We start from the raw sequence: 15,810 nt of genomic DNA, 5'->3' as shown, positions 1-15,810 counted from the left end.
AAAGAAAACATTCTTACCGATAGACATGGATTGTCTTAGATATTACTTCTGTAGTAATAATATCTATCTATTTATCCTATGAAATACAGGGCCAAAATGCTTTTCTATTAACTGAAATTACTCTTAATTACCAGACTAGGCATTTAGGCACCTACAGGGAGACTTGTTGAACTAACAGCCTTTGGCCAGACAGACCATAATGACAATCACTGTCACTGTGTGTGATGTTGCTGTAATCAGGAAATCCTAATTTGATGCATTGCCCCCTCAGGTCGATGACGTCAACGTTTCGTTTACCGCGAAACGAAACCTACTGTATGAAGTCTGCCGCACGTTCATGTCAACGTTCACGCACACAATAGACTCTTATCTCTAGGCAACAACAAAGCAGTCGGCGCAATGGCAAGCCAAAAACGGTTGCAAGTGTTGTTACACTTTACAAAGCTAAATCCAGACAACACTCGCTGCAATATTGTATAAACAAATTGTTCTAAATAAATAATAATGATAATAAATAATAAATTCGGAGCGGGCAGATTGCTTGACCCCCGGAAGTGCTGCTTGCAGTGTTCTCGAGAGCCACTCAACCGATCGACTTCACACTCAACCCTGCAATCCTGTGTGTCCTCACTCCTCAGCGATACACCCGTCAAGTGTGAAGTGGATCGGATGAACGGTTCTCGAGATAATATGCCAAGGAGAGAGGAGACATACAATTGCAGCTCAAAGTGCTTCACAGCAGTAAAACAGACATAAAATGAGCACAAAATTTGCAGATCAAGAGCAATGCAGAACGTGCAGACTGTTACAATTCAAGGTAGGAAGTTGAGTCCATTAAGGTAATAAGGAGGCGGAGATGGGGTTGCTCTTCTCAAAATATGTGTTACTTTTATTATCAGAGATCACTAGAGCAAGATACTGTAATGATAAAGAAGAAGTAGCCAGGCCAGGGGCATATCTAGACCAAGCACTGTACTGGGGCACAGGGGGGCACTTAGGGATGCCACATTTTTTTTGGCGGTTTTGGGCGTTTTTGGGGCGAAAATGGGCGGATTTTTTTACTTTATTTCGGTTTTAGGGTTAGGGTTAGGTTAGATGCATCCATCTGTATGGAGAATGGGAGCGGTTTGTCTGATGTTAAGGCCTTGAGAACATCACCCACTGCCTTTGGAGCAAGGATGTCTTTGACCAGAGCCTCTGCCTTTGTTCTTCCTAAAGTCATTTTCTTCACTATTTTGGAATCATGTAGAATCTTTTGATTGAGCTTGTTTTTTTTTAAGAAAAAAATTATAATTTAGATGCATTTATTTCATATTCAACGCAGACCGTAGGCTATATATAGCACATTTTGTTATTAATCTTATTAAACTGTAGATGCTTTACCTTCTCAGCCACCACATCATTGCAGGTAACCATCAATCTTGGTATCCAAGCTGATAAAATCACTGCATTAATAGAAGTCTTTTCAGCCATCTTTTCCTGAGCATTATTAGCAGTGAAGTGTTAATAATTCAATAATCCATAGGATTAGTAGATGAATAGCCAGTTCTTTATTTGTTTTAATTTGATGTGTACATGCTGATACATGTCATACAAGTAATATTCATATTGTGTGGTGTACGCGTTTTTGGTTACTCACCCAATATGTGTGTGTCTCTGTCTGGTGAACCCACAACATTATTGGGATTTTAAAACAATAAAGCCATAACCATTTATGTAAAAATACTTAATACTTAACATATGTTAACTGTTATCTCAATTACAACCAATATAGACAGTATTGTTAATATTAGCCATTTATCTCAGCTAGATCACATTTATAAATACAAGTGCTAGTTGTTTTGTGATAAAAAATGTATGTATGAACAGTATGAATGAAACAAGGTGGGGGCAGACAGTGAAGGTACACAGTGAACCTTTTTGCTTCATATTTACCATGTTTACTTGTTTTCACCTACAATTTCCACACGTTCGGGCCCAGTGTATAGTGCACCCAATGAAAACGTGTTATTTTATATGCTCTTCACAGAAAATTAGCCAAGCCCAATGAGTCTCACTTCTATTAGTAAACATTGAAATCTGCGCGCCACACTGACAGCTCGGGTTGACAGCTCAAGCTGCTTGGCTCGGCTGTGCATTGGTTTTTGACACAGACGTCGCATTAAATGAACAACATTTAAAACATAATTATTATTGTTTTTACCATGATCTTTGAAATGCGGGACATTGTTCTGTTGCAGCGGGACGCGGGACGAACGTTCCATTATCGCCTCGGGACTGCGAAACGCCTACTATGCCTTTTTTTTCTTTTTCTGGGGACATTTTTACTGGGGCACAGCTGATCAATACTGGGGCACGTGCCCCAGTAAAAGTGGTCTAAATACGCCGATGAGCCAGGCTACAACTGAGAGGTATTTAAGGGAAAGAGAACCGTACACAAGACGGATAAAGAAGAGCACTAAATAAAAACAACAATGACAAGAGGCCCCACTTCTTGTCCGAGGCCGACTGCTCGCAGTAGTTCTGTTGAAGATCCGACAACAGACAGATGTTTCACTGGATACTACTGACGATACAGCAGTTTTAATGTATTCCTGCAATGTTGACCTTTTTGAAACAGGGTTTTCAACCAACTATGACTGGCATCCTTTTCATCTGTCTCACACATGTACTGGTCAGAAGGCTTCCGCTGCCAGGCAGGCCATATGAAAATCATTTTATCATTGCTTTTATGTGCATATTTCGCATTGCACCGCACCCATACCAAAATATTATGTAAAAAAACACATATTTTAACTGATCTGTCTGTCTGTCTGTCTCTCTCTCTCTCTCTCTCTCTCTCTCTCTCTCTCTCTCTCTCCAACTTTCACCCCACATCTCTCTCTCTTGCTCTCTCTCTCTCTCTCTCTCTCTCTGTCTGTCTGTCTCTCTCTCTCGCTCTCGCTCTCGCTCTCCAACTCTCACCCCACATCTCTTTCTCTCTCTCTCTCTCTCTCTCTCTCTCTCTCTCTCTCTCTCTCTCTCTCTCTCTCTCTCTCTCTCTCTAGGCTGGCAGCAGCAGAGGCAGGTCAGTGATGTCACAGACTACTCCGGCCTCCGCAGTCCAGGCTGGGCAGGAGGCGGAGCTCAGACGTTCAGGAACTCCCCCATCCACAGTCCCAACCTCCTGTCCTCTCCGGTAAACACAGCGCCCCCTCATGTCAGTGGCAGGCACTGCACCCAAAAGGTTCTTCTTATAGAGTGATCAGTGGTGGTGACAGGCGTGAGTGACGCTGACTCAGGATGGGCCAGGAGCAGAGGACACGGGTCCCCACAGGGATTAAATACTGTTAGATTAGATTACATTCAAATGTATTGTCATCATACAGCACAAGTACAGTACAACGAAAAGAAGTTTGGCTTCCAACCAGAGTGCAAATGTAACAGTAAAGTGCAATAGTAATATACAATGTACAGGTGATTAAACTGGGTGTAAAATGGATAAATTAGTACTACGGAGTACTAGTGCTAATCAGATGTATGTACAGAGTTGTAGTTTTTTTTTTTTTTTTTTTATCTCTCTTTCTCCGATTTTTCTCTGTTTTTCTCCCCGTCCCAATTTTTTTGTCGTTGTGCCAATTCCCCCCCTCCCCTACCTGGTTGTTGTGCGCATGTTCTCCTACTGGTCGGTACAAGGGAACCCTGAAGTATCCGCACACCTCCTCCGACACGTGGGGCGACAGCCAGTGGCTCTCTTCTCACCTGGCAGCGAGGGCTCTCATTGGTGAAGTGTAACGCGTGGGAGGTCACGCTGCCTTCCTCAAGTCCTGCCTCCGCTGAGCAAGCGTCCAGACCTGACCTGTAGGCGTCGCTGTCCACAACGCCAGTTTCCCACCCACGGCTCCCCTCCCCCTAACCCAGCCAAACGAGTTAGTATAGCGATCAGCCCAAGCCAAGGCAATGCTGACTCCGGGAGTCCAGAGTTGTAGTATTTATATGTACATTTACATTTACATTTAGTCATCTAAGTCAGGGGTTCCCAAACTTTTCAGGCCAGGGCCCAGAAAATAAGGCGTCAGAGAGCCGCGGCCCAATGCACATCGTCAGGCTTTTTTTTTTTTTTTTTTGCCAGGCGACCGATTTTTTAAGCCAAATATCACTTCAATCCTATTAAGTTAGTTCAAATTAGTTATTCATTTATATGTGCTATTTATGAGAGGGCTAACTTGTTGCAAAATAATAATGATAATAATAATAGCCTCATTAAAATACTATTGTTGCTTCGGTTGTTTTCAGCGTTTTATGTGCATAATCTGTTATTTAGTTTGAAATGTTCGTTGAAATAAGTAGATTTTTCGTTTTTGTTTATTTATTAAGTTAATATAAAACCATATAGTCACATTTTAGAATACAACTAGAAACACTGTCCTGGCCTGCTTCTAAGTTCAGTGGCCTGACAAAAAAAAATAAAAAATAAAAACAAAAAAATAAAAAAAATATTTCTTTTTATTTTTCTTTGTTTTTTTTTTGTTTTTTTTAAATCATCTCGCGGCCCACCCGTGGCTGCTCGCGGCCCACCTTTGGGTCGCGACCCCGACTTTGGGAACCACTGATCTAAGTGACTTACAAGTTCTGTACAGCAGGTCAGCAGGAAGGGTACAACTCTTAATCCGTAATAATCCGTAAAACGGATTATATGCAGGTAGGTATGTAGAGTTAGGTGTGGATAGATATATATACGGTAAGAATAAATAATAAATATATATATACCGTATATACAGCATTATTGTGCATGCTATCATACTGAGTTATATGGGTTATATGCAGGTATATAAGTAGGTATATAGAACTTATTCAGACTGCGGCAGTGTTGTGTCTGCTTGGTAAATCTTGTGGTGGGACTATGTGATATTGTGGTTGACTAGTTGACACAAAAACAGTATGTATGGAGGGAAAATAATACTTTTACAATACACTGTGCATTACATTTATACGTGGCCGTCCACATTCATACTGTCCTTGGAAGCCTTGAGCATTTTCAAGTCCATTAATAGCCCATTGATAATAAAAAAAGGTACTTAACATCCCAGCCGAGCCAAGATAAATAAACAATCCATTATCCATTGGATATCCAACTCAATGGCATATCGCCTTCAAACCTTACTGTTACGAAGGATCAGATTAAACCGAATATATATATTTATTTATTGATATATATTGCATAGTATTTGTATATCGTTTGATATCCCTTGTATATTCCTTGTACATATACACGGAATATCCCTTTAGCCTACTACAGACCATAATATTTCATTCTCCTATTGGACAGCGGTCCACCGGCGCCAGGGACCGGCCTCCGGAGTCAGGTTCAAAGTCACCGTCAAGACATGTCTGGACATGCCCGGCCTTGCCCAGGGATACGCGACAGAAATGAGATTGGCACTAGTTTGTTCACCGTGCATATAAATACGGCGCAGGTGAATACAGAAGCACTTAGTCTAAGAGTTACCAATAAGTTGAAGCCTCACCCACGATACAACGTGCGGTGAAGTATGGCCTGTTTGGCCCCAGAATAGAGCATTGAGACCGCGTGCGAATTAATAACTGAATTGTCAGAGTTTGGCGCTATACCGTCGAGTGCGACATATTTCTATTAAGTCAATAATAGTCTATTTGTGTATAGTGTATCGTGCGGTTAAAGTTCTACAGTGACCAGCATCTCCAACGCTTCCTCGTATTAGCTAGAGTTCTTATCCAGGCTGGGCTGACCACATGGCGCTTTCACCCGAGGAGACCTAGACGAGAACCGTATGGACATGTACACTGGATTAATCTACCCGACGACTACATAGCCCTTTGCGGCTGGAATATATTTGCTTTGGTCCTGTGATTTATGGAGCGGATAATCGCCGACGCCTGCACAAGTTGGATGTACCCCGCGAGGAGTCAAGTCGAGTCGGCGCCTCAGAGAGCCTGAGGCCGACTAGCTTTCTTCACTGTGGAGCTACAGTCTACGGAGAACAACTGTATTCGTCTGTGGATCAAGAGGCTATTGCACCGGCTCCTGTACCTGGAGTCTCCTTAGTCATCGTTGACCAGACTCTCTACTACCGACAGATCTTCTACCCCTGCTGGCTTACAACCAGGGGGACCCTTCCAGTATCTCCCGCTATATTACTAGTGTACCATAGATATAATTCCCTAAGATTCAGGTTGTATAATTACCTCCTGCGTAACCAGAGAATGGACATTCATTGTTGATTTGCCTACGCACATTCCTTTGCCTTACAAGTGCATTCAAAGAATAATGTAAAGTATATTATGTACCTTTTGCTCCATTAAATACTTGATTATACCTTTGTGTGGAACCGATTTCATTGTGGGAAGTGTTCATCATATTCATATATCGTGTACTGTATGGCCAGTAATTAAAGTACATAAGATAAGATAAGATAAGATAAGATATTCCTTTATTGATCCCCTTGGGGAAATTCAGGCATCATAGCAGCATGGGGGGGAGGGGTACAGGTAGTAAAACAACACAGTATACAGGTAGTAAAAGACAACACAGGCAGTGTAAACAATTTGATCAATATGGTCAATATAATTTACTATCTGACTAGCTGAGGAATATTCACATTATTCACAGTGTCACATAAGGTGCAGTATGCATGAGGTAGTGTTATAATTTACTATCTACTGAGTATACATTAATCAAAGTACCAGGGTAGTCTACTTTGTCCCCCTTGGGTTCCTATAAGTCCCAGGTCAATGTCTGGTAGCAGTCGCTGTCGCTGCCCCCTGTTGTGGGGCCTGGAGGCTGCTAGTCGCTGCCCACTGTTGTGGAGCCTGATGGCCGCTGGTATGAAGGACTGTCTGAGGCGGTTAGTTGAGTGTCGGGGGGGGATGAGTCTGTGGCTGAACGAGCTTCTCATCTTGACTAGCTCGTCGTAGAGGGGGTGGTAGGGGTTCTCCATGATGGCATCCAGCTTCCTTATCATCCCCCTCTCTACCATCACCTCAAGTCTAGGTAGCTCGACTCCCACCACGGAGCTAGCCTTCCTCACCAGCTTGTTGAGCTTGTTGGTGTCCCTTGAGTTGATGTAGCCTCCCCAGCATGCCACAGCATAGAAGAGGATGCTGGCCACAACAGACTGGTAAAAAGACTGCAGCAGTTTGTTGCACACATTGAAGGACCTGAGTCTCCTCAGGAAGAACAGCCTGCTCTGTCCCTTCCTGTAGAGGGCCTCTGTGTTGTCCGACCAGTCCAGTTTATTGTTCAGGTGTACCCCAAGGAACTTGTATGAGTCCACCATCTCCACATCCACCCCTCGGATGGAGATGGGAATCGGGGGGGGCCTCTTCTTGCCCCTCCGGAAGTCCACCACCAGCTCCTTGGTCTTACTGGTGTTGAGTTGGAGGTGGTTGCTGTCGCTCCACCCCACGAAGCTCTCCACCAGGGCTCTGTACTCCTCCTCATCATCGTCGGTGATGTAGCTTACGATGGAGGAGTCGTCTGAGAACTTCTGCAGGTGGCACCCGCTGGAGTTGCGGCAGAAGTCTGAGGTGTAGAGGGTGAAGAGGAAGGGTGACAGCACAGTTCCCTGGGGGGCGCCGGTGTTGCTCACCAGTACGTCAGACTGACTGTCCTTTAGTCTGACGTACTGTGGCCTCTCAGTGAGGTAGTCCTTGATCCAGGCCACCAAGCCGTGCTCCAGCTGCATCGCAGAGAGCTTCTCCGCTAGCAGTGACGGCTGGATGGTGTTGAAGGCGCTGGAGAAATCAAAGAACATAATCCTCACTGAGCTGCGCGGCTTCTCCAGGTGCGTGTACGCTCTGTGGAGCATGTAGATGATGGCATCCTCCACCCCGATGTTTGCCTGGTATGCAAACTGCAGGGGGTCGAGGGAGTCACGCACCAGGGGCGTAGTGGTTTAATGATACCATACTTATCAATACAGTCAGGGAATTGTACCCCTCAGTTACACTTACATTTAGAACCTATATTTGTATAGCACCTTTCATACAAGGATTGCAACCCAAAGTGCTTCACTGTAGTAAGATAGACATAAAATGAGATCAGAAAAAGGGTACAAGCGATGCAGACAAGAACAATACAACAAAATCATCAGAAATAGCATTAGAATAGCAGCATAAACTACAATAAAATAAGCTCTCATTGACAATACAATAATGACAGTGTGGGTGTAGTGCATGCAAAGTTGGCAGAATGTGTTAAAAGGTGAAGAGATACGTTTTTAGCTTGCTTTTGAGAATATTCAGTGAGCTAGCCTCCCTGCCCTGGTGTCCACAGGTGAAGTGTTCCACAGCTTGTGTCTCTGTGTCTGTGTGTCTGTGTCTCTGTGTCTATGGCTCTGTGTCTCTGTGTCTGTGTCTGTGTCTCTGTGTCTGTGTCTCTGTGTCTATGGCTCTGTGTCTCTGTGTCTCTGTGTCTGTGTCTATGGCTCTGTGTCTCTGTGTCTCTGTGTCTGTGTCTATGTCTCTGTGTCTCTGTGTGTCTGTGTCTCTGTGTCTCTGTGTCTCTGTGTCTCCGTGTCTCTGTATCTCTGTGTCTCTGTGTCTCTGTCTCTGTGTGTCTCTGTCTCTGTGTGTCTGTGTCTCTGTATCTCTGTGTCTGTGTCTCTCTGTCTCTGTGTCTCTGTGTGTCTGTGTCTCTGTGTCTCTGTGTCTCCGTGTCTCTGTATCTCTGTGTCTCTGTGTCTGTCTCTGTGTGTCTCTGTGTGTCTGTGTCTCTGTATCTCTGTGTCTGTGTCTCACTGTCTCTGTGTGTCTGTGTCTCTGTATCTCTGTGTATCTGTCTCTGTGTCTGTGTTGTGTCTCTGTGTCTGTGTCTCTGTGTCTATGGCTCTGTGTCTGTGTCTTTGTGTCTCTGTGTCTCCGTGTCTCTGTATCTCTGTCTGTGTCTATGGCTCTGTGTCTCCGTGTCTGTGTCTATGTCTCTGTGTCTCTGTGTGTCTGTGTCTCTGTGTGTCTGTCTATGGCTCTGTGTCTCCGTGTCTGTGTCTATGTCTCTGTGTCTCTGTGTGTCTGTGTCTCTGTATCTCTGTGTCTATGTCTCTGTGTCTCTGTGTCTCTGTGTGTCTCTGTATCTCTGTCTCTGTGTCTCTGTCTCTGTGTGTCTGTGTCTCTGTATCTCTGTGTATCTGTCTCTGTGTTGTGTCTCTGTGTCTGTGTCTGTGTCTATGTGTCTGTGACTCTGTGTCTGTGTCTCTGTGTCTCTGTGTCTCTGTGTCTCTGTGTCTCTGTGTCTGTCTCTGTGTCTGTGACTTTGTCTGTGTCTCTGTGTCTCTGTGTTGTGTCTCCACTGGCCTGGTTCTGTTCTGCTCTCTCTCTCTCTGAACTGTTCTCATGGCAGGCTGGCATGAATGGCCCGACTGTTTACCCCAAAACACTGAAACACAGGCTGATCACAAGACTTGTGATGTGTGTGTGTGTGTGTGTGTGTGTGTGTGTGTGGTGTGGTGTGTGTGTGTGCGCGTATGTGTGTTTTCCTGTATTTGTGTGCATGTACTTGCATAGGTGTGTGCACGCACATGCATGTTTTCCTGTGTGTCTGGTTCTGTCCTCTTGGACAGCCTCATTTCTAAACCCCTGTCCTGTGTCTGTCCCTCCTGCTTCTGTCTTCTTCTCCTCACAGCACGGGCGTCTCACCGGGATGGACAGCGTGGATTACGGAGGACGGACTTCGTTGACGGACAGCTGTGACATTGTCCCGCCTACTCCCTCATTTCCTGTATCTCCCGCAACACCCTATGGTAAGCAGGGTCAGACAGTAGCAGATTGCATGTCATTAAAGCTAGCCTATTATTGTAATAAATAGATGATAATAATAATAAAATAATAATAATAAATACTAACAATAATATAATAATAATGATACAATTATAATAATGATAAAATAAATAAATAAAGTGATTACTTTCTGTATTACTACTTTCTGTCAACTTTATGAAAATGTTATGTCTATGTTCATTTTATGCTATTTGCTGTGAAGCACTTTGAGCTGCAATCCATGTATGAAAGGTGCTATATATAAATACAGTTGTTATTGTTATTAAAGTTATTATTATTACTCAGAAATAAGTTTACTTTAGACATATTGGTAGGTTTGCACATCTTGAGATAATGGGCACAATAGGAACACGCCAACTTTTTGGGAACGTACCTTATTTGCCATCTACCCTGGAGTTAGACAAGCAGATACATACCCTTTTTTTCTCTGTGCATGCATTAGGCTTAGGGAACAGCCGCACCGTTAGCCTAGCTTAGCGTAGGTGTGCCAGTATAGCCTAGTTCCCAACAGTCACGAAATACACTCCAAATACAACTCCAAAACGTTCCTGTAAACATGTTGTGACCTGTGTATTTACCACGTGGAGAAATACATTTATTTGTTTGGAAATCTTTATTTTCTAAGCAGATATATACTCGTAAATTAAAAAAAATATTAAACTGGGCTTTTGAGGTGATGAAATCACTGCACCCAGGCAGCAGTGGTTGGGCAAAAAAGAATTCCGAGTATATACAGTATCTGCTTAGAAAACAAAAAAATATAAATTTAAAAAAAAGTATTTCTCCACGCGGTAAATACACAGGTCACAACATGTTTACAGGAACGTTTTGGAGTTGTATTTGGAGTGTATTTTGTGACTGTTGGGAACTAGGCTACACTGCCACACCTACTTCCAGTGAATGACGCTAAGCTAGGCTAACGGTGCGGCTGTTCCCTAAGCCTAATGCAAGAAAAGGTTATGTATATGCTTGTCTAACTCCAGGGTAGATGGGAAATAAGCTAATTTCCCAGAGATTTGGCGTATTCCTTTCCCAAAAAAAGTTCTAAGTACTGAGATGTGAGATGGAGTGAGCCTCAGTGTTCTAGTGAGCTAGTCCTAGCTTCACACCACCAGACGACTAGTCATCTGTAAAGAGCAACCCTCCCAGCTGTGACGGGACCAGCTGATGCTGTGGGAGTTATGTTATGTTATGTGTCTCTAATCTTATCAGGCGTCCCCTCCTCTCTCTCTCTCCACAGTCAGGACTTTCTCAGAGTGTTCACACATCAGACCAGGGGGTCATTGGGAGCTGAACAGAACGTCACAAGGTATACTTTCTCTACTTTTCTTTCTTTCTTTCTCTGTGTGTGTGTGTGTGTGTGTGTGTGTGTGTGTGTGTGTGTGTGTGTGTGTGTGTGTGTGTGTGTGTGTGTGTGTGTGTGTGTGTGTGTGTGTGTGTGTGTGTGTGTGTGTGTGTGTGTGTGTGTGTGTGTGTGTGTGTGTGTGTCAGTGGTAAGCGTCATAGTTAGATTATGGTTAAGATTAGGGTCGGTACTTTTTGGCAAAGGTCATCTGGGTGAAGGTTAGGGTTTGACATGTATTTCATAAAGTTAAGGTAGCATAAAGTAAATTTTATTTCGTAAAATTAATGTAAGCAATGCAACAATGTCCCAAGTAAACCGTGTGTGTGTGTGTGTGTGTGTGCGCGTGTGTGTGCGCGTGTGACTGACTGCCTGTATTTTATGAGTGCAACTGTGTTCTGCTTGGCTGGCTTTAAGGCTAAAGTCTTAACCCAAACACTAGAGCTGTGATTCGTGCCGGACAAGGTTCGATGGCAGGTCGGAATCCTGGCATATACAGGACACACACGCACGCACACACACACACACACACACACACACACACACACACACACACACACACACACACACACACACACACACACACACACACACACACACACACACACACACACACACACACACACACACAGACAGACATCCTAGTTGCCCATGCATAAACGTGAATGAATAGGAATGTGGGCATGGCTGTATGTCTAAGAAATTGTTTCACAAGAGCTGGGTAGAGGCAGATAGGTATGCGACCTCTGACCTGTATATTGTTTAGGGTTTTATCGACATAGTAATCGTCGTTGCCAGCGTTGACACGAGATGCGTAACATCGCACATCCATTACAGAGCAGGACATGACACCTTGGCCGGGGGCATGATTGATGGGCTCCCATAACCCCTATTAGTGCAGCTGATACTGTGTGTGTGTGTGTGTGTGTGTGTGTGTGTGTGTGTGTGTGTGTGTGTGTGTGTGTGTGTGTGTGTGTGTGTGTGTGTGTGTGTGTGTGTGTGTGTGTGTGTGTGTGTGTGTGTGTGTGTGTGTGTGTGTGTGTGTGTGTGTGTGTGTGTGTGTGTGTGTGTGTGTGTGCGTGTCTGACAGAAATAGTCCTGTGTTACAACAAGGAACCTGAGGCTTTAGAGGAAGAGACCACTGCTCACAGGATGTCCTCTCACTTCCCGCTCATGAGGGGAGAGGGGGGTCGATGGGAGGGTCCGTCCGTCGTTGCTGGGGCATCCGGAGGGACGTGTAGGGCCCAGTGAGACATGTGCTCCACACATCTGTGGAAATATTTAACTGCAGTGCTATTAAATATTTTTGATAACGACTGCCCTGTTTCATTATGTCAACAGGACACTTTGTGGGGTCTCGTGTTCATTTGTAGCTGTTGCATCAGTCGGTAAATTAAAATACCCGGTTTAAATATGACATTGAGCACCTCAGACGCAGAACTATATGACTTTAGGTTTTCAGGGGAACAATGTTTTCAAACTGTATTATCTGATGATGCAAAGTGAGAGTGTTGTGTTCATCCATAGTTAAAGTTAAAAACCACAGTAGAGGTTGAGTATTTTATTGTGACGTTTCACATTCTCACTCCAAGTGATATGGATTGACTTTACAACTGCAAATACATAGGCTGTCTTGTATGTCAATTTCAAAACAGAGTCATAATGGTTATTCAGTGCAAAGGGTCAATTATTAATAGATTTTTACAGTCACTACAACTGAGGAACATTTTGTTATAATTTGTCCGGGGAATAATTTCACCCACCCATTCACCACCTCACCCCTGATACGACGCCAAATGAAAAAACAGAGCGTAAAAAATAACGCTGTTTTCAGGTAGAGAGAAGACACAAGCCTTGGCCAACGCTAACCTAAGCTATACAAAAGCGACCAAGACAATTTTCACACCACACGTCGTATCTCCAAATGTAGTGAAGTAACATATGTTTTGTTAAACAAAGACATCGTTATTAACCAAAAACATTCGGGAGGGGGAGGAAGGAAGAGTGGGGTAATGTCCAATGGACATCTTACCTGCACGAACGAACGCAGGACGAAAGGCCGTAACACAGGTTGGTCTACCACGTTGACAAGGCCTCTCGCTGGCGGGGCCAGAAGAGGCAATGGCTGGAGCCTTGCTCCGGCGTGACTCCCCCCTCCTGCGGCCGGTCATGGCGCAGGCCCGACGACATCGTTTGCCAGAGATGACGCCATAGTCAGAGTGCCAGGGCCCGCTATCCTCACGGCTAGCGCCAATGGTTGTAGCATAAGCTAAACAGCTAACTCTAGGCTAACTGATAGCATCAAGCTAACGTTTCTAGCCGAGCATAGCCGCCAGCTAACGCAGTGGCAAGCTAAGCGGCTACTACTGAAAGCTGTACAACGTGAGAAATAGCAATACAGGCCAACACTTCAGACAGCCGCTGTCTTTTCCTCTTCTTATCCGAAGAAAAAAGGCAACACACAGAACAGAACAGCGTTTACCAGACACAGCGGTATCGGCAGCAAGCCCCTCGTTGTACACGGGCTGCAGCCGACCTGAGCTCAGAGGTATTCTCATAACGAAACACCAAGCTCACCCCACTCGCGCCGGGTGTTTTTCATCTTGAAAAGCGGGGCCAGCGCGGCGGCAGAGGGTATCCGTTTGTCCAGAGACCCGGGGAATTGAACCGCAGATTCGGAATCACGGTCCCAGGAAAACAAAGCTACGACTTCACTGAGGAGGAGCCAATGTTATCCTGGGGCATCAGACTAGAACCCCCTCCATGCCGCTAAGGGGCAGCGAAAAGGATTCTAGCCTGGAGCCGACCTTCGTAAGCTGTGCAGATGTCCCACCACAACTGACACACCTGGCGCCCGCGTCGCAAAAAACATCACCCGCCCAGAGAGGCCGTCAGCCCTCACACAGCCGACCGCCTCCCAAGCATAGTATCCAGCTGCAGAGCCGGAGACAATGCTGGCGGGGATTTCTCAGCGACACGCGCCCCAATGCGAAGCGCCGGTGGAGGTCAGAATGGTCATCATCTTCTAGACACTCCGGTGGCGAAGACATCATCGCTGTATTTCCTCGAAAAATAGTGAGAGAGAAAACAAAGCTACAATGTCAACGCAGCTCCTCTTCTCCAATAACTATTTCGGCACTAAACTTAAAGTGGTGTATACAGGCACTTTTTCTGTGGTGAAAATAGGGAAGGAGCTGATGGTGTGGCCACGACCCCGCTTATGTAGAGGAGCGGATGTGGGTGTGGCCAGGCGGATGGGTGTGTGCATGTGGAGAAAATTATTCATTATTAGATTGGATAAAGGGATAGTTCCAATGGAGCAGAGCGTAAGCTATACGATATATAACAGTTGATCTCCACATTTAGTAATAGTGGTTGGTTTATGTATCATCTTGCCGCTAAATGCTTTGTGGAATATGTGCGTATAGATAGACTATGCCAAAGCAGATCCTGCTGGCTATCGTGGAGTTCAGAACATACTGTACATAACAGACAGCAAGGTTAGTAGTGGTTACCAAGGATTTGATGATGTCGGGTGATTGATTGATTGATTGATTGATTGATTGATTGATTGAGTGATTGATTCATTACACCCATCAATATTGTGCTTATTTCAAGGTTTCAACACTTTTCATTATCTAAACACTCTAAATGGACTAGATTTGACTTCCTGTCAGGTGTTGATATTAGCAAACAGTAACAGGAAATTAAGTGTAGTCCCAAGCTAGTTCCCTAGCAACGCAGCTCCACGGAAACACTCTGTATATTTTGGGACACAATGTTCTGGGACATAACGACTGTAATGGAGTGACACCTGTGACACCGGCCCACCCTGTACCAGCTCTGCTCAGTGACACTGGTGTGATTATAAATCTGAATCAGAAAGGTCTTTATTTGCCAAGTAGTTTTCACATACAAGCAATTTGCTTTGGACATTATCGGTGCAACATTAGCGGACAGAGATTAACAGACAGATAATACAATAAAGAGGTGGAGTAAAATTAAATGATATATGTGCCAAGTTAAGCACAATAGAATAATATAATTATGAAATAAAATATAGGCCAGGGCTGTACAACTTTAAATAAACCAAATGAAATATAGCACAATAGAATATAGTACTAATCACATGCTTTAAGGCATCTCGTCACTTTTAAAATCAATTAATATTTTCTATAATATGGTTTTAATACTCTAATTCAATTGATTCAAACCACCATTCTCTCCATCCTGTCACCGGTCCAGGTTGATCCGGTCTGAAAAAGTGGTCAGATGACCTCACTGACCTCACCATACCTCACCATACCCATTGGGGACGACAGTGGCTCGGGAGGTATAGAGCAGTCGTCTGGTAATCCGGAGGTTCCCGGTTCGATTCCCTCTCCTCCCGGGCAGCGTGTCAAAGTGTCCTTGAGCAAGAAGACACTTAACCCCTAACTGCTCCCGATGAGCAGGTTGGCACATTGACGCCTCTGCTGTAGGTGTGTGAATGTGTGCGTGAATGGGTAAAGATGTGAGGAACCAATTGTAAAGCGCTTTGGATAAAAGCTGTTATATAAATGCAGCCATTTACCATTTAACGTTTAACCCACAACCATTATAGAAAAGAATAAAAGCAAACTACAGAACCTGTAGTGATATTTCTGCTGCATCAGAGGTGACGCGGCACAACCTTT

The 15,810-nt window shown here is 44.4% G+C and overlaps 1 protein-coding gene across 2 annotated transcripts in view; it reads left to right on the top strand.

The window, feature by feature from the left end:
• Window positions 1–15,810, top strand: part of tns3.2 (tensin 3, tandem duplicate 2) — a 258,371-nt gene that overhangs the window by 135,035 nt on the left and 107,526 nt on the right. For both annotated transcript variants that reach the window (XM_084308688.1, XM_084308687.1), the window contains exons 14-16: window positions 3,048–3,178; window positions 9,638–9,755; window positions 11,033–11,101. In XM_084308688.1, the coding sequence (XP_084164814.1) occupies window positions 3,048–3,178; window positions 9,638–9,755; window positions 11,033–11,101 (318 nt within the window). The remainder of the gene's footprint in view (window positions 1–3,047; window positions 3,179–9,637; window positions 9,756–11,032; window positions 11,102–15,810) is intronic.

Source organism: Notolepis coatsorum (genome assembly GCF_963971535.1).
Source record: "Notolepis coatsorum genome assembly, chromosome: 2".
In the NCBI taxonomy this organism is placed as follows: Eukaryota; Metazoa; Chordata; class Actinopteri; order Aulopiformes; family Paralepididae; genus Notolepis; species Notolepis coatsorum.
The sequence above is the reverse complement of the archived record's forward strand: the minus strand, read 5'-3'. Positions and strand labels throughout refer to the sequence as shown.